This window comes from Crotalus tigris, unplaced genomic scaffold (assembly GCF_016545835.1).
Source record: "Crotalus tigris isolate CLP2741 ecotype Arizona unplaced genomic scaffold, ASM1654583v1 scf7180000024370.6872682, whole genome shotgun sequence".
NCBI lineage: Eukaryota > Metazoa > Chordata > Lepidosauria > Squamata > Viperidae > Crotalus > Crotalus tigris.
Genome location: NW_024100540.1, coordinates 4,097,582 through 4,124,357, shown reverse-complemented (window position 1 = coordinate 4,124,357; position 26,776 = coordinate 4,097,582). Strand labels below are relative to the sequence as shown.

Below are 26,776 nucleotides of genomic sequence, written 5' to 3'. Positions count from 1 at the left end.
TCCATTCAAGATAGACTACAAAGGAAAAGAGAGGGTTTTTTTTGTTTTTGCAGAATTAAACCCACATTCAAGCCAAAGTAAATTCCACACATAAAAGTTGGGAATGGAGAAAACAAACCAACCAAAAATACCCATAAAGACTTGCCCGGGAATAAGAAGTAAAGACATTCTCTAAACAAACTCATCTCCTGATGACTATGGATACATCCACGTGGTTCTCTTGGCAGCAATACTGAGATAGAAATCTGGATATATATATATTTTTTACTTTCCAGTCTACAATCCTACAATTGCCTAGTCTAGTGCTCACTATTCAAGTACTAATCAGGTCCCATCTGGTTTGTTTTTTGTGGGAGAATTTTCTTTGTTAGCTGCTGATATCTTCTATAGCAGTGGTGGTGAACCTATGGCACATGTGCCAGAGGCGGCACTCAGAACCCTCTCTGTGGGCACATGTGCTGTTGCTCCAGCCCCACCTCCCCCCCCGCAGCCCCTTCTTCACCAGCAACCCCCTGGAGGAGAGTCACCCCCAGGCTTGGCCAGCGTGGAGTAGTGCAGCCAAGAACATGGCAACCGGGCAGCAGGGACAAGAATCTGCCCTCATGCCCCTTTACGTGCAGATGCTGTTGCGGGGTGCAGGCAGAGGGCGTGGCTGCCATGGCACTGCAGGACCGCCTGGGCAATCTGCTGTGGCGGGCAGTGGAAGCGGTGGGTGGCCCTGCGGGCAGGCGGGGTATGAGCAGAGCAGGGTCGGCAGGGGGCGGTGGGGTTGTGGGGCACTTGGCTTCTAAAAGGTTCGCCATCACTGTGCTATAGACTCTGGCGGGTTAACCCTATTGAAAAAAAACCTGGACTTAAATCTGAGTAAACCTCTGTATAATTGCAGGGTTGGTATCATAGATGAAGCCAACTCTCACTGGTCAGTGTTTTGAAAGACGGAAACTTCTATCTGCCTACCAAATGGAACATTATTTTCATTATTCATTAATTTTATGATTCTGTAATAGTGTAAAATATTTGTGGAAAAAATATTTTTAAAATGCCCTTTTTATTATTATTAATATCAAATCTTTCAAGCACAATGATTTTACAGCTTTCATCTGGCAATATATGAATGTCTATATGTGTAGATTTTGTTGCTGGCCCACAGATACTAGTAAGCTCTGATCAGGGATATCAGCGAGGGTGGGGATAATCAATGGAGACAAAGTGGTGGGCATTCCTGGGGTTATCAAAGCCTCACTTTGTATGGTATGCATGCAACACACATTTGAAAGGAGCAGGGCTTTGATCACTTGATTCTACCAATCATTTTGACTGATGCCCCTGGCTCTGATGTCAGTAATCAGGGAATGGGCTATTAAATAATACATTAACATTGTTATTAGCAATCAAGTCTCACCAAAGCTGAAAAGGACTTGAATGCTAAAACACACTACTTCAAACTAATATGGAATGAGAAATGCTGTGCAGCTGGACATAAGAATTCTGTTCACATGCATTGTGGTTTAGTATTTCTGCTAAATGCAAAATCTCAGATTGAGAGAACCTGATCTGCTTCTCAGAGTGTTGTGTTTATGTGTTGCAATAGTGCTGCCAGACAGAGTTATCAGCTTTGCCAGTTCTGTGTCTTAAGGTCTGCATTCTTCTCCTACAGGCAATCAGTGATGCCTGAACTGAGAATATTAATTATTTGGGTGATGGAGAGCAGTGGGACAGCTCCAAGCACAGCTGCAAGCCTGTAACCAGTGGGGTGCAAGATGTCCTGAATCGGAATCAACATCTCCCCTTCATTTTTAGCCTTTTCAACATGACGAAGAGTGAAAAGTTGGGCAAGGCTTTTCATTCTACAACTTCTACGCCCTGTCCTGTATTAGTAGGTGATTGTGCAGGACAGAAAGCTTGGTTAACTCTTGTTGGATAGACATGGCTTGCAAATTTTACTCAGGGCTGGTGACATAGACTAGAGAATGACTTTTTGTGGTGATAGCAATAGACTGGATCACTGACATTCTAAACTCTCTTGTAAGTTAGCCTCCCACTGTTAATTCTCCTAAGATAGACTTTTAAAGAGATGGATTGACTTATCTTTTTACTCCACAGTACTGCTGTATAAACTGCCTCAGGAATGTGTGCAATGAGAAGCAGCATATAAATACTAGAGTAAAAAAAAATCAATAACATGCTTTTTTCCTGTCATATATGCAACATCAGGGAGATTTACATTTGAATGTAAATTGTTGAGATAATTTAAAAAAATGGATTTGTTTCAGATTGGTTCTGAACAGCTGTGCTAGTAGTTTTTGTGGGGAGTACTTGACATTGTTCCAATAATGTTTAGAAAGGGAATCTTGCAAACAATGTTCTTTAAAGGGCATTGCTGTGGTTGTAAGAAAGATATGTTGAGAAAGAGTTACCGTGCGGTAAGATGGGCAGCCAATAAGTTGGATGGATGGATGGATGGATGGATGGATAGACAGACAGACAGACAGACAGACAGACAGACAGACAGACAGACAGACAGACAGACAGATAGATGGTTGATCCCTTCATCTCACAGAAAATTGTCCTGTAGTCCGCTTGCAAGGAGCAGCTAGAGTACTTGTGGGCAATCTCCTGTCCTCTCCTTTTCTGGAGGAATTCAGAAATATGGTTTCAGAAACTGGGTATGTCTAGTCTAACACAGAGAAGGACTACAGATAGTCCTTGATTTACGACTACAATTGAACCCAAAATTTCTGTTCCTAAGCAAGACAGTTATTAAATGATTTTTATAACCTTTTTTGCCACAGTTGTTAAATGAATCACTGCAATTGTTAAATGAATCTGACTTTCCCCATTGTTTGTCAAAAGCCAGTTGGGAAGATTACAAATGGTGATCATATGACCCCAGGACAGTGCAATTGTCATAAATGCAAGCCAATTGCCTAGCACCTGTGTTTTGATCACATGCCCATGGGGATGCTGCAACAGTTATAAGTGTGAAAACCATTTATAAGTTACTTTTTTCACTGCTGTTATAACTCCAAATGGTCACTAAATGAATAGTTATTTGAAAACTATCTGTAGGACAGCAACAACAGGCAGTGGCCTCTTTCCAGCTCACCAATAAGGTACTACAGAAAATGTTAATCAGTGAGTGTTTCATCCTGAGCTGTTCAGTTTTTGGAGCTACAAAAATTCAATCCCTTTTTCTCTGCTTCATTTAGAAAGAAAATTAAATAAATTAGCTGCACTTATATGTCCAAAATTTACTGTGTGCATTTGTCTAGAATAGAATAGAATAGAATAGAATAGAATAGAACAGAGTAGAGTATAGAGTAGAATAGAATAGAATAGAATAGAATAGAATAGAATAGAATAGAATAGAATAGACCTTGGAGGTCTTCTAGTCCAGTCCCCTGCTGAAGCAGGAGAACCCATACTGTCTCAGACAGGTGAATGTCCAGTCTCTTCTTAAAAATCTCCAGTGATGGAGTGCCCACAATTTCTGGGGGTAAGCTGTTCCACTGGTTGATTGTCCTCACTGTCAGGAAGTTTCTCCTTAATTCCAGGTTGCTTCTCTCTTTGATCAGTTTCCAACCATTGTTTCTCGTCCTTCCCTCTGGTGCTTTGGTGAACAACTTGCCCCCCTCTGCCTTGTGACAGCCCCTCAGATACCGGAACACTGCTCTCATGTCTCCCCTATTTCTTCTTTTCTTTAGACTAGCCAAACCCAAGTCCCGTAGCCGTTCTTTGTATGTTTTAGTCTCCAGGCCTTTGATCACCTTAGTCTATGTTCACTTGTTATAAATGAGGGGCCATCAAGCTTTCACTCCTTCGTTGCACTTAAAAGCTTACTGGAAGTTGTGATGATGAAAGAGAGCATGCTGGTAATTGTACAATTAAATGTTTTCCCCAGGGACTGTAATAGGGGTTGCATTTTTTTTTATAGCGGAGATAAGAGTCTAAATAAGGGAAGTGCAACCTTTTGGCTTGCCTGGGTCACATTGAGTGAAGAGGAATTGTATTGGGCCATATATAAAATATATAGTTAATGTATATAAACCACATATTAATGTTAAATGTTTACATTCTCGTGGGGTGCATTACTGGCTGTCCATGACCACATGTGGTGAGCCGTGGGTTGGACACACTTGATCTAAATAATGCCAACAGGCAGGATGCCAAATGTTGCCAGGGAAAGGGAAAGACAGTCTAGGAGGGACTGAAATTCCCTCCATACAGAAGGAATTGTTCATACACACATCCCATATGTGAGGCAGTTTTGTGCTTTTTTGTTTTTAACTTGGGACTATGCAGTCAGCTTGTCCCTGGCAAGAGAGAAGAGAGAATAAAAAGACCCCATGCAAAGTTCACTTCACCTTTATATATTGAGGAACAGATGCAAGGATCATCAAAGAATCAAGCATCCAAAATCGATCCTGGCTGCATTTTGAGATGGACTCAGCAGAATGGTCTACACTTGCCTGGTTCTTTCCAAAGTAAAATTTTAGAAATTAATATGAAGGGAGACTTGCGAAGCTATCAAGCAACCTTTTCCCTCTAGAGAGCCTTCTGCAGGATGCTGCACCTGTTGACGCTGAGGAAATGGGGTGGGGGAAGAGTTCTTGCCAATGGAAAGAACAAAGGGCTCACCAATTCTGCAGAGCTGCATCGTTACAAATGGAAAGGTGTGTCGTCAGAGAGAGATGCTTTCAGCTGCACCATAGCTGAGCCAAAATTAATTAGCTTGGCTGCTGATGAGAGAGAGTAGCATGGAAACACAGCTCTAGAACAGGGGATCTGAAGAATTGCAAGAAGAACTGGCATGGAAGCGCCTTGTATTTTGTTTTGATCCCATCAGTTCAATTTCCTCTTAGTCAAATCACTTCATAGACAGCATCAACAATCTTTAGGGAGCCACACTGAAGGTGAAATTGACAAAGTGTGGTAAATACTAAGGAATAGTTTTTTTAAAGTCTAGTAAATAGGTTTTAGTATATTTTCATGGACTACTAGCCACTTGCAGATTAATTGTTATTCTAAGTTATATTTGAACATAGTTTGGGGAAAGGAGATACAGAAATATCATTTGAGAAGAAAGTTGTAAAGTGTAAGGTCAGAAATGAATGCAGCCACATACTATTTTTCTAGAAATTTAAACAATATGCTTATTCAATGTTTATTTTAATGTTACTGTCTGTAATAATTTAATCCATGCACCAATTGCAAGAGGTGCAGCTATACTCCGTTGTTCTTTGTGTGTAATAGCAACTAATAATCATACAAGCCATTCTGTATTTCTTTATTTAAATTTTCTACTTGCCTAATATTTTCCAGAACACAGCAACAAGAAACATGGGACCTAGAAGATACAGAAATATTGCAGGATGTAAGAAATCGTGACTTGATCAGAAGAGCCATTATGAACAGGTTAGGCTTCTCATAGAAATGTGTTTTTCACCTGATAAAACATCTTGGTGTTTCAAACCAAAATAGCAAGTACCTGCAACTAACCGACTTTGTTAGCTAAAATCAGCATTGCATGTTAAATTTAATCCTTTTGTGACCTTCCTACACAATTAACTGCTACTGTTCCTGTTGCCAAGAGTGACCCAGGTTTGTCCTTAGAAAATGGTGATCAACAATTGCTTCTGCTGGACTGAATACACAAAGCATGTTATGGAGGCAAGGCATGTTTTCAGTGTCCCGTAGCTGACCTGATAGAAATCTACAGTATTAGGCTAAATTATCCAATTGTATTTCATATTCATTCTCAAGAAAGCTGTGAATCTTTTTTTAAAGGCTGAAGCCACTGACCAGTTTCCAGTTTTAACTAAACTAAACAAACTAATAAACTAAAACTGGAGGAGGAGGGAAGCCAATTTTTAGGACCTAATCCAAAACATAAACCTCATGGCAATCAACCAACTGGTAAGAAAGAAGGGGAACAAAGAAGGAGAAGTAGGGAAGCAAACATAGGGTCAGTCAAAAAGGACTTAGATGCCTATACACCAATGCACAGAGTATGAGGAATAAATAGGGTGAATTAGAAATTCAGGTAAATGAGGACATATATGACATTGTTGACATTAACAAACAATGGAGGGGTGAAACCCATGTCTGGAACATACTGCTAGAAGGATTTAAAGTTGTTCAAAAGAAACAGACCTAACAAAAGAGGAGGTGGACTTGAATTATATCTCAGAAATAACTACACCTCTACCAAAATACAAAAAAACAAGGATGAAAACCTTGAATGCATTTGGGTTAATATAAAAGGAATGATATTGCCGTAAGTGTGTAACACAAACCACCCAAAAGAGAAAATAGATGAAATTTTTGCTAACCAATTAGGTGTTCAGGATGCACACCACAATAATAAAGGGGGACTCTTAACTACCCTGACATCAACAGGAAGACAAATTCTGTACCAAGTGGGAGATCAAATAGATTCCTGATGAATCTAGTAGACAACTTTGTCACCCAAAAGGTAGAGGAGGGAACTAGAGGGACAGCTATACTGGACTTAATTCTTAAATAATTAAATGTTCTGGTCATTCACCTCAGTTTGAGATTACCACAGGTTTCATCTTCATAAGATAATGCAAGCAGATGCTGAATTTATTTGATTGTCTAGTTAAAAATTAACTAGGGGGTGGGGAGAAGGAACAAAATGTACCAATGTGATGGATTTTCATATTGTCTATCTATAGCCAATGCTTGTAACAGGGCTGAGAGTTAGTTCTAGTATTGCTATTTACATGCAGGTTTTTTTTTTTTTTTTAATTGTAGCAAGTAGACGTTCCTCAGAAAATCTTACTGTGTCTGTGAATACAGAATCCATAGTTTTTGGGCAATGAAATGCAAATTTTACTCCTTTTTCTTGTTACTTTGTTTTCAGGAGAAATTCAACCAGAGATGTGTCTAGCCCTAAGGAGAAGGTAACAAGCATATCATGCATATTAAATAGCTTATTTGTCAATCTGTCGTTTCAATGATAATGTTCAAATGACTACTTGGATGCATTAACAACCCTTTTTTGGATTCTCTGCTATACCTTTAGTAAGTATCTCTAGCACTTACTGAAGAAATGACACACTTAGGTCCTCTCTCGCCCCTTGCATATAGGGCTGCATACAGATGTAATTGTACTTTTTAAAAAAAACTTAAAATCTTTAGGACTTCAGTGAATCTTGATTTATTTAAATCTTATTGATTTCACTAAGTTAGTCACTAACCCAATTTAGTCATTAACCCAAGTCTGACTAAATTTGGATACAGTTCTTTCTTAATCATCTATAGCAACTCTCCTATTCACAACATGCTTTAATATAGCTCATTTATGTACCTACTCTTCCACCCTATCTCTTGAAAAAAAATCAAATAAGCAAGGATGGTTTACTCCTATTTCTGTATCTTATAGAGAATTAGAAGGGAAAAAAATGACCTGGTATAGGAATGCACAAGGGAGAGAGAAATGATTAAAAACATATGAGAAAGTACATTAATTGTATTATTTAACCAATTTGCAATTAAAATGAAATCAGATTAGATGTTTTCTTCATCCAAAGCCCCATGTACATTTTGCAGGATGGCTACCTGATGGGGGATCAAATTTTTTGCCCTCAAAGAAGAGACTTTCCAGGGTTTCGATGGGTGCAGTAAGTCTTGATCCTAGACCTTACATTTTTCCCACTGGCTCAGTCTTAGAAAATATTGTTTAGGAACAGATGGGTAAGTGACAGCATTTCTGTATGTTACCCTTCAAGACAAACCCTTCATAAGGTAGCTATAGAGAGAAGGTTACCTTGATGAAGATATGCAAGATTCTGTTATAGCCTATTTCAATAAAAATAATTTGGAATGTTCTCTGAAGATAATTAAATTGTCCTAGCATCTTAACCATGTTGGAATTTAACCCAAACCCTTGAGGGGGGGAACCAAAATGGGCAAAAGAAACTAAAAAGATAATAGAACAATTCCAAGTGCTAGACTTTGTCTAACCTGTCAAAGCTAAAAGTCAATGTTATGTTGGACAAGAAATTTGTTAACTAAATTTAACAAAACAAATCCTATTTACTCATTTACATCTCAAATAAAACAAATAAACAAGATTTGGATGCTGAATTCAAAAGTTTTAGTCCTTTTTTCATGGGGAATTCATCCCTCAGAAGGAATCTTATTAGCTTCCCCTTCTGCTGCTGTTCTCTCAACAAATTCATCCTTAATGCAACATAAGCAAATCATATAAACCAGTGATGGCGAATCTTTTAGAGACCGAGTGCCCAAACTGCAACCCAAAACCTACTTGTGGATCGTTGGGTGCCGGGTGGGTGTGGCCCATTGGGTGGGTATGGCCCACTGGGTGGGCGTGGCTGTGGTGGTAACGGCAGACTGGGTGGGACTAAAAAGTTCAATCAATCAATTCCAACTTTGCAAGTTTTTTTTTCCCTGCGAGAAGTTGAAATTGAAAGATTGATTGAACCTTTTTTTTTTGCACATGGCGATGGAGGCCTAAAGCGAAAAAGTTTTATAAAGCCCAGCTGAAGGCCTAAGACTGGGGCGATGGTACACGTACCCACAGAGAGAGCTCTGAATGCCGCCTCTGGCACCCGTTCGCCACCACTGATATAAACCTTCAAAGGAATTTACAGCAGATCTGATTTTCAAACACTGTTTAACACCTGGACAAGTATCTTTGAATATTTAACATCTCTCTCCCTCTCTCTATCTCTCTCTCTGAGATTATCTAAAGCAGAAATGTTAAACTCGCAATGTCACATGACGTCACACAAAGTATTGGAGCTTTTTCTCCATTGCCGGCAATGGGGTGGGTGCATCCGGCCTGTGGGCCAGCAGTTTGACACTTCTGATTTAAAGCAATTCTCAGAACACCCATCAGCAGACTGACTATAAGCATCTTCTAAACTAGACTTTTGATACTATATTCCTATAAGCAGCACTTGACAACATAAGATAATAAGCAAACACTGATGATTTTCTTTGCTTCCAACATGGTTAAAATCCTAGGACAATTTAATTATCTTCAGAGAACACCAAAGTGGCTAGGCCCCACTTTAAACACTACAATCTTTCCTTGCCAAGAAGTTAGCACCCTGATCAGTTTGATCACCCATTTTTGCATCTTTCCAATCTGCAATGCTCTCTTTCAGTTGTAACGACCGAAATTGTTCAGTTTTTTAGTTTCCTTCCAAATGATCCTAAAGCAGTGGTTCTCAACCTGTGGGTCGGGACCCCATTTGGGGTCGAATGACCATTTCACGGGGGTCGCCAAACAAGGCTGTCCGCCATTTTTTTCCCCTTTTCTTTAGCCACGCCCCTGGCACCCGGTGATGTATAAGTGATTGGGGGGTCACCACAACATGGGGAACTGTATTATGGGGTCGCGGCATTAGAAAGGTTGAGAACCACTGTCCTAAAGCCATCTTTTCAATAAGTTACTCCATCATTCTTAAGGTCCTTTTCTTGATTAGTCACCGCAAACTCATTTACTGGTATTTATGAATATAGAGACTGCTCAGTATAGCAGTGTGAATCATTTTTTAGCTGTGTTCAGTTAACTGCATTTACCTTTTATCTCACTTGTTTTGTGTCCATTCCCAGACCAGGAGACCTTGCTCATAGTTACTCATGCCCCAATCACTTCCCAGGTGAATTACTGCAGTGCACTCTACTTGAGGCGACTCTTGAAAAAAACCAAGAATCACAACTGATTTGGAGTATGGTAGTGCACCCAGTTCTAAAGATTTCACATTTTGCATATATTACATCACATCTATATGAGCTACTCAGGTTTCCCATTTCTTTCTGAGTGCAAGTGCAATTTAGGGTGCTATTTTAAACCTTTAAAGGTGATGAAACAAGATTATTTGTGGGACAGCTTCCCACTGAGAATATCTGCCCATTTCACCAGATCAAATAGGCTGTGCACACTCCAGTTCGCTTCCTTTAAATGTTGTCATGTAAAAGGGTCTACAAATTGTTCTGTTGCAGTCCCTGCCAATGGGGCACCCTTCTCCCTGAGTTCCACTTTTCTCCTTGTGGAAGTCCTTGAAGAATTGGGTGTTCCTACAAGGACTGGGACAGAATGTACCTTCCTACTGCTTAGTTTATTCAGGATTCCTGCATCAGAGAATTAGTCATGGAGTTATTTATTTTTAATATACATAGTTTAATGAGACAATATTTTAAGGTAAGAGTTCATTTTCAGCTAGCTTTTTCTTAAGTTCTTTAATGATACTCTTCTCCATTTTACATGGATGAGATGCTTAATGACCTATATGGTTCCATTAACTGCCATCCCTTTTCAAAAAGCAAAGTCACATTGGTTAATTCCCAGTTCTTGGGAATAAGTGGCAAGTTTGAAAAAAAGTTTCCTGTTTTTTACCAGTTAATTCAATAATTTCAAGATTGAAGGAACTGGGATTAAGATTATTGTTTGCACTTGAATAATATCAGTCTTATCTCTGTGTAATTAAGCAGATTAATTAACTTTAAGTATGGTACGGCCTAGTCTTGAAAACTACTGCCCTAGTAGATTTTAACAAACAATAAAGTCCAATAATTACTTCTCACATATAAGAAGACTTTCCAAGCTGCAGTCTACTTTCTTACTTCATACTAAAGTGAAATGGTGTATCAATATGTTGCATGACTCTTCTAATGTGATTTATTCAAAAAGTGTAGTTCGACACAACTAAAGCACAATACGTCTAGATCGGGGGTGTCAAACTGCATACATCCAACAAGACACAACTTTCATCAAAGCCCCATCTTCCACCACTAAAGCTCTGTATGGTTCTATACCTGGATATGGCACATCACGCCAATCATATGGAACGCTGCGATCCTTCAGTCTTTCCCAGGCCAGTTTCATCATACCGGAGCCATACCCACCCCATTGCCGGCAATGGCAAAAAAGCTCCGATACGTCGCACGACGTCACGTGATGTTGCGAGTTTGACATGTCTGGTCTAGATAAACAGCGCTACTCTTAACAATTAATAAACCAGTGCTACTGTTTCTGTACATTTTTACATGATTTAAGCACATTCAGAATATTCTAGCACCTGGTACTGCTTCTGTATACCCCTCTTTGAGGCCAGTAAAAGAGTTCCAGAGATTAAAAACCAAACTCCTGGACAATCTCACTCTGAATGTGTCAACGTGGAATCTATTTTTTTTTAAATTAGATTATTTTATTTTGAATCAAGAGTTGGATTTTCTACGAATTACAACAGAAATTACATTTGGGCTGTTTTGTGACTTATAATCTAGGTATGCTATGCTACATTTGGTCTTGTTGGATGCACATTGCTCTGAATGGCTAGTGAAAGTAGCCTTTCCAAAAACCTATACAGATAGATTGGAATGTTTCCTGCCTTTGAGATTTACTCATTTCTAATCTCTCTCAGTCTAGATCATGCCTCTCGTCATTAAAATCCAGAGTGAAACACCACCCAACATTTGAGAAGCAGTTTGATTTTGATATCCCTGTGTTTATGTGGGAACAGCACTTCACTCCTGAGACCTGGGGAAGACTGAAGGATCGCAGCGTTCCATATGGTTGGCGTGATGTGCCATATCCAGGTATAGAACCATACAGAGCTTTAGTGGTGGAAGATGGGGCTTTGATGAAAGTTGTGTCTTGTTGGATGTATGCAGTTGCACCAAATTGTTTTACTGCTGTTCTGACTTCATTGCTGTAACAAATGTCAAAATGATTAGCAGATAAACCAGTCTTCATGATTCCTATAAATTTTCCAAGAGCTTAAACTTTTCAAATTTAAAAGACACAGGGTCAGGAGTTGCATATTATATACTTTCTTTTTTAAATATGTTTTATTAATTTTTTACAATAACAATCTTTAGTGTTTACTGAACAATGTGTTGTCTCGGTTCATATATTTAAAAACAATAATAATTAATTTCTATACTTGATCAATATGTTGGTTGATAATATATTTTCTTGATCCTCTCTCTTCTTCCAGTAATATTCTCCTTTTATCTACATTAAACAAATATAATTCTTAATACTTTCAATACATACAGAGTTGGGTATAAACATTTTTCTAGTATTTTTCTAGTATCATTCCCTTTTAAAGATTTTAACACTTGTCACTGAAGAACTTTACCTTATTGAAAAACCATGTATTTTTTTTTAAAAAATTAAATTGATACATATTTTCATTTGAAATTACAGAGGTCACACATGATTTCCATCCCTAACATGCATCAGATATTATATTAAAGAGTTAAACTGCTCTTTGTATTAATCAGGAAGTCTATCAACATCTGTGTTTGCATATAGATGTAGTTTTCTCTTAAAATAGAAGCCATAAGGGCTGTGTTTCTCAATCTTGGCAAGTTTAAGGTGTGTGGATGACAATTCCCAGAATTTCCCAGTCTAGATTAATCACATTTTAAAGTTGTCAAGAAACACCCTGTAGGAGGTCCATGATTAGGACAGCAGGAAAAGGTAGTTAACATTTGCCCTTCTGCCTTAACCAAAAATCTCTCTCTCAAGAAAAATTGCAGCTTGAGTCCATAAGGACCGCAATATACAGGATAAGGTTCAGCATCCTGCTGTGCACAAATTCAGATTCAGTCACCTCGCAACTTTTTAAAATGTGCAAAGAGTGAGTTATATCTTCAGTAGAACTTGTAGATTAAATGGTAGTGGGGCAAAGTAGATTTACAGTATGTTCATACTAGTTGTAGCTCTATGCCCCAACAGAGGATCAAAAGAATGTGGCAAGTGTATCTTGACCTGATTAGCCATTGGATTCTGGGAATTGTAGAATAGGAGACAGCGGTGTCTGGGACGGGTGAGTGTGGCTTGTCAGATCAGATGGCTGATGGCTGGTTGTATAACATACAATTGAACCCCTGCACCTTTTGTACACATGTTGATCTGTTGATGGGTAGTGTTTTGATCTCGTTGCTGTGAGCATCCTCTTACCTGTTTTAATCCCCTGTGGATGCTGCTACTCATAGATCTATAGACAAGAAATTGGGGGAATTCTCCAAGTCTTTGTTTATGATTCCCTAAAATGAAAAAATGTGTTAACACCTCTCTTGTGTGAATAAAGTTTGTTATTAGGCTCAGGCAAGAAATAAACACACTGCCTTCAATACATTTTAATCTATATATCACAGAGGGATTACAGTACCTCAGCGGCCCATTGTGAAGATGCACAAATAAAGTTCCCAGCGAGAAAATCTTGCAACTGCTATTTTCTCATGTTCTGATGTGCCAGCTTAACCCAGAATAGAAAAAGGGAGCACTACTTATGGTTAGGAGTACATCGTACTTTTGGAATGTGATCAGTGTAGTTTCTGTGCCCAGGAGGGAAAGTACTTTGCTTATAACATTACTCTTTGTGAGTTCATTTGGCTGGAAAAACCTCTTTCTCTACCTAGTTGCAGCATCCAAAAGTTTTAACATATTGGATTGCTTAGCACCCTTTTTATAATGTTCATGCAGTCCGTTGTTTTTCTTTAAAGGCTGAGATCTGGGAGGGGAGAAATCATAATTGGAAATGCTGGTACTATCCATGTCTGGTGACATTTGCCTGTATCAAAGGCCCCAGTGTCTTTCTGATGACTAACTTGAAGAAAAAGGCTTTGACACAACCCACTCTATTGTTGCATTTTACCCAGTGGCTCCTGGGATTTTTTTGCTTCCTGCCCCATGCCCATTCTTAGTTTCTTGCCAAATATCTCTGGCTGATGCCCTAAATCTCTTAGAGGGGAGTGAGCAAGGAGTGGAAGGAGAAGTGAAGCAGCATAGGATTAAACTGGCTGTAAAAAACTTTAGGAAGAACATGTGAGAATCCCCAGTGTGTCTGGACCTAGAACTTGGTAAAGGATCATTTGCAAGGTTGCTACTTTTCCTGACATTTCTTGTATAAAAGTTATTTGTGACTGATGTACAAGAAAAAGAGGTAGTTCCAGTGCCAAGAAAGAATAAGAAAGAACAAAGAAATACTTTTCACCACCACTCCTTGCAGGATCTCATGCTAATTCAAAAGGAATTATTAAAGTAGTAGTAAAGCTGAAGTTCCCTGTCTGATATTTTAGAAGTAGGACTGAAACCATTAATCATTTTTGAGACATGATTCATCAAAGATTGTTACTCAGTCTTAAAAACATTTCTGACACAAAAAGACTGTTCATGGTGGATATCAGTATATCTTTTGTTTAGTAGAAATAGTGTTACTTCATTAAATATGCTCAAACTGTATTGTTCAGTATACAACATAGATATGTCTGTATAGTATAGATTCATGGATGTCTTGTAGGGTCACATAGGAATTGTTCATTTCAACTATGACTCAAAGCACCGTTTCTAAACTACTTCAATATACCAGAATAATAAAGTTGGGAGGGACGTTAGAGGTCTTCTAGTCCAACCCTGCTCGAGCAACAGACCCTATGCTCTTTCAGACAAATGGCGGTCCAATCTCTTCTTAAAAATCTCCAGTGACGGGGCACCCATAACTTCTAGAGGCAAGCTTTTCCACTGATTAATTTTTTTTTTATTAAAAAGTTTTATAAGTTTTACAAAAAGAACAAAACCATACAAAGACAAAAAACAACATATACAAAAAAACCTAAACATTACATAACAAAACCCCCTTTCCCCACCCCCCACCCAAACATCCCCCCTTCCCCCCCCCAGAGCTTCCCAGAGCAGAATATAGGCTTAATTAAAAAACAATTAAAAAATTATATTTATAAAAAAGGAAAATATAACATTAAAACATATATATATATATATATAAATGAAGATTATGAAAAGGCTATATAATATTTTTTTATATCCAGTTTAAATTGTATAAATTTTATCCACTTATCCCAAACAGCAAGAAATTTCTCTTGCGTTTGTTCCTTTAAAAAAGCCGAAATCTTTGCCATTTCCGCCAAATGAGACACTTTAAGAAACCATTCCTGCAATGTAGGCAAAGATTCCTTCTTCCAAAATTGTCCTACTAACAGCCTCGCTGCTGTAATCAAATTTAACATCAATATAACCTCCTTTGTATCACAATCAGTAACTATACCCAACAAAAATAATTGCGGAGTAAATTTTACCCTCCTTCTAAAAATTCTCTGGATATTCCACCATATCTTAATCCAAAATGCTTTTATCTCTCTGCACGACCACCAAATGTGATAATAAGTAGCATCCATGCAACCACATCTCCAACATTTAGGTTGTAAGTCAGGATACATAAGAGACATTTTTTGTGGATCAAGGTGCCATCTATAAAACATTTTATAAAAATTCTCCCTTAAGTTCTGTGCTTGTGTAAATTTGACATTTCTGACCCAGATGGTTTCCCAGGTGTCCAATGAAACTGGCTCACGAAAATTCTGCGCCCATCTGATCATACAATCTTTAATTAGTTCCGTTTCTGAATCCAATTCAACTAAAATCCCATAAATCCTCTTAATGTGGGTTTGTCTTTGATCCTTCACTTGCTTAATAAGATTTTCATCTTCTCTAAGAATACCCACCTTACAATCCACCTTCCATCTATCTACTAATTGCCTATATTGGAACCAAGAATAAATAATATTTTCTTGTGCTAACTCTTCCCGTGATTTTAACTGCCAGTTTTGTCCATCCCATCTAAGTAACTGTCTATAAGACACCATATCCATTTTAGCACCCCTTTTTATTCCTTCTATCGCATGCCAAGGTATAGCCCATAATGGTACTTTAAAATCACTTTTATAATATTTTCTCCAAGTCCTAAGTAAAGAAATTCTTAAAATATGAGCTTTAAAAACCCAATCCATTTTTTTATTAAATATTAAATAGGCATGCCACCCAAAAAGTAAATCCCATCCCTCTAGATGGAGTATCTCAGGATTTGTCAAATTTACCCAGTCACTGATTAGTGTTAAAACCACCGCATCATAGTATAATTTCAAATTCGGTGCCTTGAGTCCACCCCTCTCACGGAAGTCTTGCATAATTTTAAACTTAACCCTTGGCTTTTTCCCTGCCCAAATAAATTTGTTAAGGCCTTTCTGCCATTCACTTAGATTAATCTCATTCTTCAAAATCGGTAGCATTTGAAACAAAAAGAGAAACTTGGGTAGAATATTCATTTTTATCACTGCAATTCTTCCCATAAGGGATAATTGCAACTTCTCCCAATTCTTCAAGTCTTTCTGTACCCTAACCCACAACCTTTCATAGTTATTTTTAAATAATTTTGCATTAGAAACAGATAACATCACCCCCAGATATTTTACCTTATTAACAATTTCAAAACCCGTCAAATTAACCAAGGTCTGCTTCTCCTGGCTAGTCATATTTTTAGATAAAATTTTAGTCTTGTTAACATTAATCTTAAAGCCCGAGACCAAACCATAATAATGAATCAATTGTAATAACTTTACTACAAAATGAGTAGGTTGCGACAAAGTAACCACCAAGTCATCCGCAAAAGCTCTTAACTTATATTCTTTTTTATTAACTTCTATTCCTTTAATTTCCTGCGACTCTCGAATTTTAATTAACAATATTTCCAATGTTAAAACAAACAGCAACGGTGATAATGGACATCCCTGCCTGGTACCTTTCTCTATTGTGAAAACCTCTGACAACCCTCCATTAACAATAAGTTGTGCCGTTTGTTTTGGATATATTACCGTAAGAGCTTGTACTATCTTTTCACTAAAATTCATCTCCTCCATTACTCTTAACATAAAATGCCAATTCAATTGATCAAAAGCCTTTTCAGCATCTAAAAATATCAACCCTGCAGGGACTTGGTTGTTCTTGTCTAAATATTCTAATAAGTTAATAATTTGTCTAACATTATTTTTCATATACCTTCCAGTTATAAACCCAGATTGATCTTTATGCACAAGATGATGCACAACCCTCATAAGCCTATTTACTAAAATTTTTACAAATATCTTATAATCCACATTTAAAAGAGATATAGGCCTATAATTCTTTGGTAAAGTAAGATCTTGATCCTCTTTTGGAATCAGTGATATAAAAGCACTACGCCATGAAGGAGGAATCTCTAGACCCTGTAAAATATCATTAAAAAGATTACCTAATGGCTGAATCATCTCCTCCATTAAAGCTTTATAATAAACAGCTGTTAACCCATCCGTACCCGGTGCTTTCCCTGGTTTCAATTGCTGAATTGCTAACGTAATTTCCTCCTTAGTAATTAAGCCATTAATTTCCTGCTTCTGATCCTCTGTCAATTTGGGAAAACTAGCCTCGTTTAAATATTTATTTATATCTAAAATTTGAACATTGGTAGATTTATATAATTTTTGGTAATACTCCAAAAAAGATTTCTTAATCAATTCCTTCTGAGAAACTAATTTACCCTGATAATTTATTTTATCTATTATTCTCTGTCTCTGTTTCTTTCTTAACTGATAAGCCAACCATCTCCCTGGCTTGTTAGCATTACAAAATGTGTTTTGTTTCATAAACAATAAGTTGGTTGCAGCTTGATCTGCTAACAACATATTAATAGCTTTACAGATTCTTTAATATTTTCATCAGAAGGATTTAAAATCAAAGACTTTTCTTTTAATTTAATTTCATCTTCCAATTCTTCACGTTTCTGAGTTTGCTTTCGCTTATGATAATTGTTCATTTTTATCAAAATACCATGCATAAATGCTTTACCTGCATCCCATACCATTGACATTGAAGTCCCCTTATACATATTTAAAGCAAAATAATCCTTTAAACACTCCTTTAACTTTTGAACATTCTTTTCTTGTCTAAATAAATTTTCATTCACTCTCCAGGATCTTCTCTCCTCTTTTTCTTGAGTCAGCTCCATCCAAACTGGGCTATGATCCGTCAGCGACCTAGGAAAAATCTTTACATTCTTTACTCTATTATATAAGTCCGTTGTAATAAAAAAAAAGTCAATTCTTGAGAAGGATTGGTGTCTATCTGAGAAAAAGGTGAAATCTCTCTCCTCTTGATTACATTCCCGCCAATAGTCCCTTAGTTCCCAGTCCTCTTTCATGTCAAAAAAGGCTTTAGGTAATTTTGCATGTTTAAAAAAGGGAGAAGAACCTTTCTTGTCCCTTTGTGTGTCTAAGACACCATTCCAATCACCCATTAATACCACGGATCTATAGTCCAGCAAAGTTATTTTTTGATGTAACAACCTATAAAATTGTTCCTGTTGCTGATTTGGTGCATAAAGTCCCACTATAAGTACTTTCTTACCATATAAGCCAAGTTCAATCATCACATATCTTCCTTGGGGATCCGATTCTACCAGACAAGCTGGTAGATTTTGCTTCACGTAGATAACAACTCCCCCCTTTTTCCCCGGAGCAGAAGATACAAAATGAGATCCCAAACGAGCATTAACTAAATATTTCTGATCCTTAAGTAAAATATGAGTTTCCTGTAAACAAATAACATCATTGTTATGTTGCTTCAAATAATAGAAGATTTTTTTCCTTTTCTGAGGAGAATTCAATCCGTTAACATTCCAGGTCAGAAACTTTGCCATCTCCCTTAGCCAGGAGCCCGGAGAAGACACCTTGGAGATCTGCCATTGCTGCATGTGTTGCATAACTCTTGGGTCTTGCTCCTCCCACCGGCAATGATGCACTTTCAGAAGAAGCTTCTTTAGTCTCTTTCTTACGTTGCTCCTTCTCTTTGCGTCTATAAGCTGCACGGGTCATTCTCTGCTCTTTAACCTCCGTTTGACGTTGCCATTCAGCTTGCAGCATCCCAGCAGAGACCAAACCTAATGCCTCAGATTGCTGCTCCGACTCTTTGCCACTCAAAGACTTCTGAACAGGTGGAGCTGAGCCTGCACCCAGGACCGTATTGTAAAACTCTCTGGCTTTGTCAACCGTATTCAATCTATAACGTGTCCCCGCATGGCTCAAAACAATACCCATCGGGATTTCCCATCTGAATGGCATCAATCTGGTTTTAAGCTCATTAGCCAGAAAAGAAAAATCTTTCCTGTTTCTTAAAATCTTTGATGGGATTTCCTTTAAGATAATAATATCTTGAGTAGCAATCTGGAATCTCTTATTATAAAAAGTTTGTACAATTTCATTACGCAGAGACTTCTTTGTAAAATAAATCACCACATCTCTGGGCAAGTTCTTCTGCTTCGCAATCCAAGAATTGACTCTATAAATTTTTTCAACTTCTCTGCGTAACTCTCCTTTATCCATATTCAGAGCAACAGCTAAGTCAGTAAGCACCATCTCCATCAAATCTTGATTCATATCTTCCTTGAGGCCTCTAATCCTCAAGGCATACTCCATCTGTCTATACTGAAACATAAGCATATCTTCTTGTGAAGTCTCCACCTTCCTTTCCACATCTTGAATTTTGTCATCAAAAGAGTCAACTTTATCTTCCACTTCCTCCAATCTTGCATCCAGTTTCACTACCACCGTAGCCAAGCCTGATACTGCTGCAACTATATCTTGTCGCAAGATGGTATTATTAGCTTCTAATAAGCCCTTTATCCCACTTATCTCTTCTTTAATGTCAGATTTAATATCAGATTTAATCTGCATAACAAATTGCTTCATTTCATCTCTCATTTGAGACATAGCATCCCCCATTATCCCTTTAACCTCTTGTGCTGACAGGCCTGGCAGAGGAGGAGAAGGTGGTGGCTGAGCCGGTGGTACATGTTTAGGTTGTTGTTGTGGTTGTGCAGCAAGAGCTGTAGGAGAAGAAACCACCTTAGGTGTTGTCAAAGGCAGCTGTCTCTTTGAAGCCATTTTATGTGACACTGTTCTCACTTCCCTTCTCCCCAAAGAAGGGGGAGGAGGAAAGGATTTTTTTCAAAAAAACAGCATCAACATAGTCCTTAAAAAAATCCAAAGAAGAAAAAAAGAAAAAAGTCAAAAGAAAAATCCAAAAGCAAAAATATCAAAAGCAAAATCATTAAAATCCAATCCTTTAAAAATAAAGAAAAACTAAAGAAGGAAAAAAAAAACTCCGACACTTTCAAAACGCCATCTTAATTCCTCTCTCCGTACCAAAAAAAAAAAGAACAAAGGAGAAATAACCAAAACTAACCAAAACTAACTAAAAGAAAAAAAAATAAAACCCTAAATTATAAAAAAAGAAGCCTTTAATCCGCTCCGTCCGTTTTAAAAGTTACTCACCAAGACGCTATACTCACGGAGATAGAGGTGGCGGTTTCTTTTGCTTCAAAGGAAGCAAAAACAGCTGGGAGGCGGAGATCAGCAGGAGCTCCGAGGGAACACTCCTTTCACCCCCTCTAGGAATAAATCCAGAGGGGATGAAGGGGTTCTACCTCTACCCCTGCGTTCTCTATCCCTTCCCTTTGCCCGGGAAGGGATTTGCGAACCGCGGGCCAGCTGATACGCGCTGGGCTCCGCGATTCCGACACCTTCCCAGCTGGACGGCTAAGAATTAGCCGCCATCGCCGTCGCCCCGTACCGGAAGCTCCTTTCCACTGATTAATTGTTCTGTCAGGGAATTTCTCCTTATTTTTAGGTTGGTTCTCTCCTTAATTAGTTTCCCATCCTTTGCTTCTTGTCTTGCCTTCTGCTGCTTTGGATAATAGGTTGTTCCCTCCCCCCCTTCTTGTGGAAGCTCCTCAGACATTGGAACGTTCCTATCACGTCACCTCTAATCCTTCTTTTCACTAGACTAGACATACCCAACTCCTTCTTCAGATGTTTTAGCTTCCAGCCCCCTCATCATCTCTGTTGTTCTTCTCTGCATTCTTTCCAAAGTCTCAACACTTTTTTTTTGTATTGTGGTGATCAAAACTGGATGCAATATTCCAAGTGTGGTTTTACCAAGGCCTTATGAAGTGGTATTAACACCTCCTGTGATCTTGATTCTGTCCCTCTGTTGATGGGGCTAGAACTGTGTTGGCTTTTTTGGTGGCTGCAGCACATTGCTGGCTCATATTTAAGTGATTGTTCACTAGGACTCCTAGATCCCTTTCATAGTTACTGCTGTTGATCAAGGTACCACCTATTCTGTATCTAGATTATGAAGATATTGAAGAGTACTGGGGTTAAAACGGAACCTTGGGGTACCCCACTGCATACTTCCCTCTATGTAGTGTGGTTCCATTGAGGACTACATGTTGAATGAATCAGTTGTGAATCCATCTGGTGATGCTGTCTATCCCACATTTTTCTTTTACCAAGAAGTAGGTTGTGGTTTACTTTGTTGAATGCCTTACTGAAGTCTGAGTATACTATGTCCACAGCATTTCAGTGGTCCATTAATTTAGTCACTTTGTCAAAGAATGCAATAAGATTGCGATGATCTGTTTTTGACAAACCCATGTTAGCTTCTTGTTATAACTTTATATGAGGTTGAAAACAACTCCACTTTTGCAATTGATGCAGAATGCAACAATCTCATCTACAAAGAGGGATAGTTCTAGGTGCATTATTAACATATCTTGCAGATGCTGCATTGGTTGCAAATGACTTCAGGGCTCAATTCAAGGTTCTGGTTTTAACCTATAAGTAGTCCTCAACTTATAATGGCAATTGGGACTGGAATTTCTGCTACTAAGTAATGCAATCATAAAGCACGACTACATCACTTAGCAACAGCAATCCCTGCCATCCTGGCTGTTATCATTAACAAAATCCTGCTATTGTTAGGCAAGGCAATTTTCTGCCAGCTTCTATAACTGAATCAGTGGGCAAGCCAGCAGAAAGTTGCAAGTCCCAGGCTGGCACGACGGTAAATGATTGCTGCTAGGTGGGAGAGGGAACATGGGGGAGAGTGAGAGGTGCAGCGTGGGTTGGAGAGGATATGCAAGGGTGCGTGTGAGAGGCCTTTGTCAATGAGGGTGTGGCACAAGTCAGGGTGGGTGGGGGTGTCTGAGTGGCTAGTGTGCAAGCATAGAGGGGCTGGGAGAATGTGCAGGTGGGGGAGACTTACCCCGGTGACTTGCAACCTTCCCTGCTGACTTCCCCATTGACTTTTTGCAGAAGCCAGCAGGCAATGTTGCAAACTACTATTGTAGGACACTATAGCTGGTCATAAGTAGGAACTGGTTGCTAAACGCCCAAATCACAATCAAATGGATACTGAACTGTCAGAACTCCAAGGACCAGTCATAATGTTCAATGCCATTGTAATTTCAAATGGTTGCTTAATAAATAGTGATAGATTGAGGACTACCTTATGGTCCATAACCACAAAATGGTCTCTCTCTCTCCTCCAGATTTAGCCCAGAATGTCCCCTTTCCAAATGAGATGAAAGATATGGGGTAGCTTGTACTCAAACGTACTCCTTGCTGGGGGTACATTTGATGTTATGGAATACCTTGCCTTTAGGGGCATGGTTAATTACCATCTTATTCGCTTGTTTAGAGGTGGGGGTATTGAACTTGTTTTTATCTTATTTTGTCATATTTTAAATAAAGGTGGATATATATAAACGCTTCGGTTAACAAATACACAAAAATATTTATTCAGTTCCTAGAAGGATGACAGCAAGTTTGGCCAACTAGCTGCCCTCTATGAAGATTACACTATAAATTAATTTCCACCTAATTAGCTGAATAAATAAAAAATAGCCTAAAATAACTTTCCCCAATGCGATATATCCCAAGTATGTTAGTTTAGCTCCCATAATACTTTCCCCTAAGGAGGGTATTTGATCTTGCTGTTCATCTTGGTTGCCTTATTTATAGCTCCATCATGTCCTTTTTCCAATGTGGTGCCTAGAATCTTGTAAGGACACTCTACACTATACAAATAAGTAGGAAGCAAGAGAAGAGAAGGGACTCTCTTTACCCTGGAACTTTATGAGTTCCTAAATGTGGATTTATTTACCAAGGCTTGCCAACAGTTGACAATAGGTTTAGCCCATTGTGTGCTAGAAATTGAGTGTTCTGCTCATCTCATGATAATTAATCTTAATGTAGCTCCCTCTGCTTATTTTTCGTTGCCTTGAATCTATAGCTAGTGTTTTCATTTCTCTCACTGCAGTTGTTGCTAGAACTTTTTCCTAACTTGCATCATTGCATTGTTTTAATCTGCAGTTATTGCATCCACGGTGCAGCTTCTCACTGAGTCTGTCCACAGTCAGCTAGTCGATGAAAACAGGTTCCTTAATTGTTGCATCTGCTGTGCCGTGGTTGGGAATGGAGGAATTTTGAATGGGTCTCGCCAAGGGAAGAAGATAGATGCTCATGACTTTGTCTTCAGGTACAAGGAAGTTAGCAATCCTCTTCCTTTGAAAAGGGCAAAGGCTCCATTTCCGAGTGGTTATGGAGATTAAAAAAACCCCACAAGATCCATGCTCTTAAACTTTCAGAATAAAATCTCGGATATTTGAGTTATTTACTTGTGCTTTGTTGACAACATTACATTCCTCAGGCTTTGCTTCTATTGTTCCTTACAGGCTTAATGGGGCAGTCACCAAAGGTTTTGAGGAAGATGTTGGGACTAAGACTTCCTTCTATGGCTTTACAGTGAACACTATGAAGAATTCCCTTGTTGCTTATGCAGAATATGGCTTCAAACAAATCCCACAGGGAAAAGTAAAAGCACAACTACGTTCTTTTTTTTCAGCTGTTGGGTTGGACTAAAATACTACTAAGTTTAATCACATTTGCTTTAATAGGGGTGGCTGGTTTTGCAGATTGTTGCCAGCAGAATACTTTTCAGGTTGAAGGTTGAAGGCAGAACAAATGCTTTATTATTATTTCCAGCTTCACTTTTTAAAAACCTTGTATGATCTTCAGGTATGGTGGGCTTGATGCTAAAACAGCATCAATACAAAGATTTCCTGAATTAAGCATTGGTGAAGGCTTTCAAAAGCAATCAAATTATGGCTGAACAGTACCCATTAAGTATTTATTGTAGAAAGAGTAAAAAAAACGGGACAGAAATACAAAATGGTTTACTTGGGAAAAGGTATACATAATTGGCTGGAATTATATACACGCTTCACTGCAACAGTATTTTTCCTTGTCAAACCTCATGCTTACATTTCCTTTTATGTTGGTTGTAGGATGTACAGTACATTTTCATTCCATCAAACGTACGAGACTACATCATGCTTCGGTCTGCCATATTGGGCAGTCAAGTCCCAGAGGGCTATGACAAGGGTGATATGTAAGTAATTCTGCTTGAACAATTCTTGTTCTTTTGCTTCATGGTTATGAACCACATACAACGTTATTTTTAATGTTTTTAAACTTCTGGTTCATAGTGAGGCAGCTCATTGGAAACTCTTTTGAAGAAAGATGTTCATACAGCCAATCTCTCTGTTAAAAATTAACAATTGATATTATCAAAACATTACATTTCTAATGCTGTTAGATTTATATCATATTGCTTCATGTAGCTATGGTTGTTCTTAACCATTAATAGCAACTACAAGTAGTATTGCTATTGTTGGGAGGCACTCCATCCAATCAGTCTTGTCAGGCAAAACTTGTTCCTCTTCTATAATATACTTTAAACATAGTCTGTCTACAGAGCAAAATTAATTTCTGAATCAGTTGTTCAAAAATTCAGTATGTTGAAATATTTTGCTTCATTCTGCATTTAAGTCAAATGATTTATTTATTTATTAGATTTTTATCTTGCCTTCAATACTTTATAACTAACACAAGACAGTGAATGTATATTCCTCCTCCTGTTTTCCCCACAACAACAATTCTTGTGAGGTGGTTAGGCTGAGAGAGAGTAACTAGCTCAAACTCAGCCAGCTGGCTTTCATGTTCCTAGTTTCTAAGCCACCACGTTAATCACTACACTAAACTATCTCTTAATTTAGGTGTTCTTGTTTGATTGTAATCTTTGTTCCTTCTAGTTCCCACTAGTGTTCAACCTTCAAAGTCCCATCCCATCAATTTTTTAAAAATAATTTAAAACAGCATTTTCCCACAGGAAGGATTCTTAAAAATTAATTCCAAATCTTATCTCAAATCCATCTGGACCCTTAGACCATTTGTAACTTTCCAAAGTCTAAATTCCAATCACTGTTTTGTTTATTTTAAAAAAAATTAAGTCCTTAAACTTTATATAAAACCTATTTTGCTAAGGATTGAAGAAAACTCATCAATTGTTTTCAGATTTCTCGATCCAAAGATTTCTAATAGTTGAAAAGCAGTTAACAAGCAATTTCCAAAAGTGATTCAAAAATATGCAAATTTGTTGTCCTTTTAAAGGCGCCAACTGTGGTTTGAATAAGATGACTATTCCCTCATCTCCCAACGCTCTAAGTTTGCCAGAGACTGCTGTCTTGCTGTCTTCTCACAAGGAGCAACTGTTGGGAACATTTGTGGGTGATCTTAAGTCCTCTCCTTATCCAGAGAGGAATTACAAAGGGCTGGTCTACTCGCTGGCTCTTCATTCCACTATGATCGTCAGCTCTGCTTTTAGCAGAACGTTCTTCAGTTTGACATTTCTTCCCCAGAAATCACCTGAAACAGATGGCTTGTACTTCTGTTTCCTTGGCTTGTCCCATTTCTAGAAGATTCTAAACAGTGATAAACACCCTGTTTCTAATACTGTTTATGTGACAACACACTCTCTCACTTTTGGCCATTGGATTGTGCATTCTCATCTGCATCTTGCATTATGTTCCTCTCCCTTTACAGAAATGTCCACTACATTAAAAAAAAAGCTTCCACCTACAAAGCAGATAAATCTGTGGGCAACCCAATACATTTCTTTAGATAGAATGTTTTCTGTATCACAGAGTCACATAACTGAAAGTGCATCACAGAGACTGTTGCTGGAATGGGTATCTCTGTCTCACATTTCCATAACAATAACACAACATATGCCTATGTTCATGCACAACTCCCCACATCCCTTATAAATCTTCCTCCTGTTGCTAGCACAATTTATAGAAAGGTGTGGTGCAAGAGGATACCTCTCTTTGCGTGCCATGCTATCCTCCCTCTTATGCCTCTCTCTTCAGCTGGAAAAAGTGTAATTATTGAAGATGGTGGCAAAAATCAGCTGAATCAAGAAGGCTTAGTATCCTGATGGGTCAGAGTGAAGGCCTCCATGGGCGGCATCAGAGGTCTCCTTTGACTTCTTGATACTAGGCTCCAAACCATGTGTCAAGCTTGAATAGTTGGAATCACATAGTTTTTGTGTTTGTTTTTTTAAATGGTGAACACATGTTGTTTCAGATCTTACTAAGAGTGCCATTGTTCGATTGCTCAATTTTCTTTCCGGTCATTGAATTGCTTAACCACAGCAGTGCTACTTCCTTTTGTTTCTTTCCACAGCCCTTGGAAATATTTTGGATCTGAGACATCTGCAGGGAAATTCAAGTTGCTGCACCCAGAATTCATTCATTATCTAAAAGAAAGGTGATGTTTCTGAGCTTTTTATTGCTGCAACAAAACTTGCAGTTAAGAGCAGTTGATTACTCACGGAGTAGCATTTATGTATGAATGGCAGCTGTCACGTTCCTTTTCACATAGCCAGGGCAGGGGCAAAGCTGAGAAAGGTATCTGAATATTTTGTTGACTGATGTGTACAACAACATAGAAGCAAACAGCAGCATAGAAGCATGTATTATATACCAGTTTGTCCTTTGGGCCTCCAATATTTGGGTTTTGTTCAAAACTCCTACTCTTTTTGATCTGGAAACCCTAATGATATTTAAAAGATTTTTGAGGAATAATACAAACATGAAAGCAGGAATTTGAAAACACCCCAGATCAGATTTTGTCAGTTTGGAAACCCAGCATGTCAGGGAGACATCTGAAGCCTTTCTATTTGCCAGATTCTTTATAT

The 26,776-nt window shown here is 38.3% G+C and overlaps 1 protein-coding gene across 16 annotated transcripts in view; it reads left to right on the top strand.

Annotated features, from left to right (window-relative positions):
- ST6GALNAC2 (ST6 N-acetylgalactosaminide alpha-2,6-sialyltransferase 2) overlaps positions 1-26,776 on the top strand; it is a 47,476-nt gene that overhangs the window by 19,011 nt on the left and 1,689 nt on the right. For 9 of the 16 annotated variants that reach the window (XM_039327931.1, XM_039327940.1, XM_039327933.1 and 6 more), the window contains 7 exons: positions 5,323-5,415; positions 6,887-6,926; positions 11,421-11,595; positions 23,050-23,215; positions 23,412-23,550; positions 24,024-24,127; positions 26,263-26,346. In XM_039327931.1, coding sequence (XP_039183865.1) covers positions 5,323-5,415; positions 6,887-6,926; positions 11,421-11,595; positions 23,050-23,215; positions 23,412-23,550; positions 24,024-24,127; positions 26,263-26,346 — 801 coding nt within the window. Of the gene's footprint in view, positions 1-816; positions 1,881-5,322; positions 5,416-6,886; positions 6,927-11,420; positions 11,596-23,049; positions 23,216-23,411; positions 23,551-24,023; positions 24,128-26,262; positions 26,347-26,776 lie in introns of those variants that run through there. The other 7 variants (XM_039327943.1, XM_039327946.1, XM_039327945.1 and 4 more) reach the window with 3 other exon arrangements.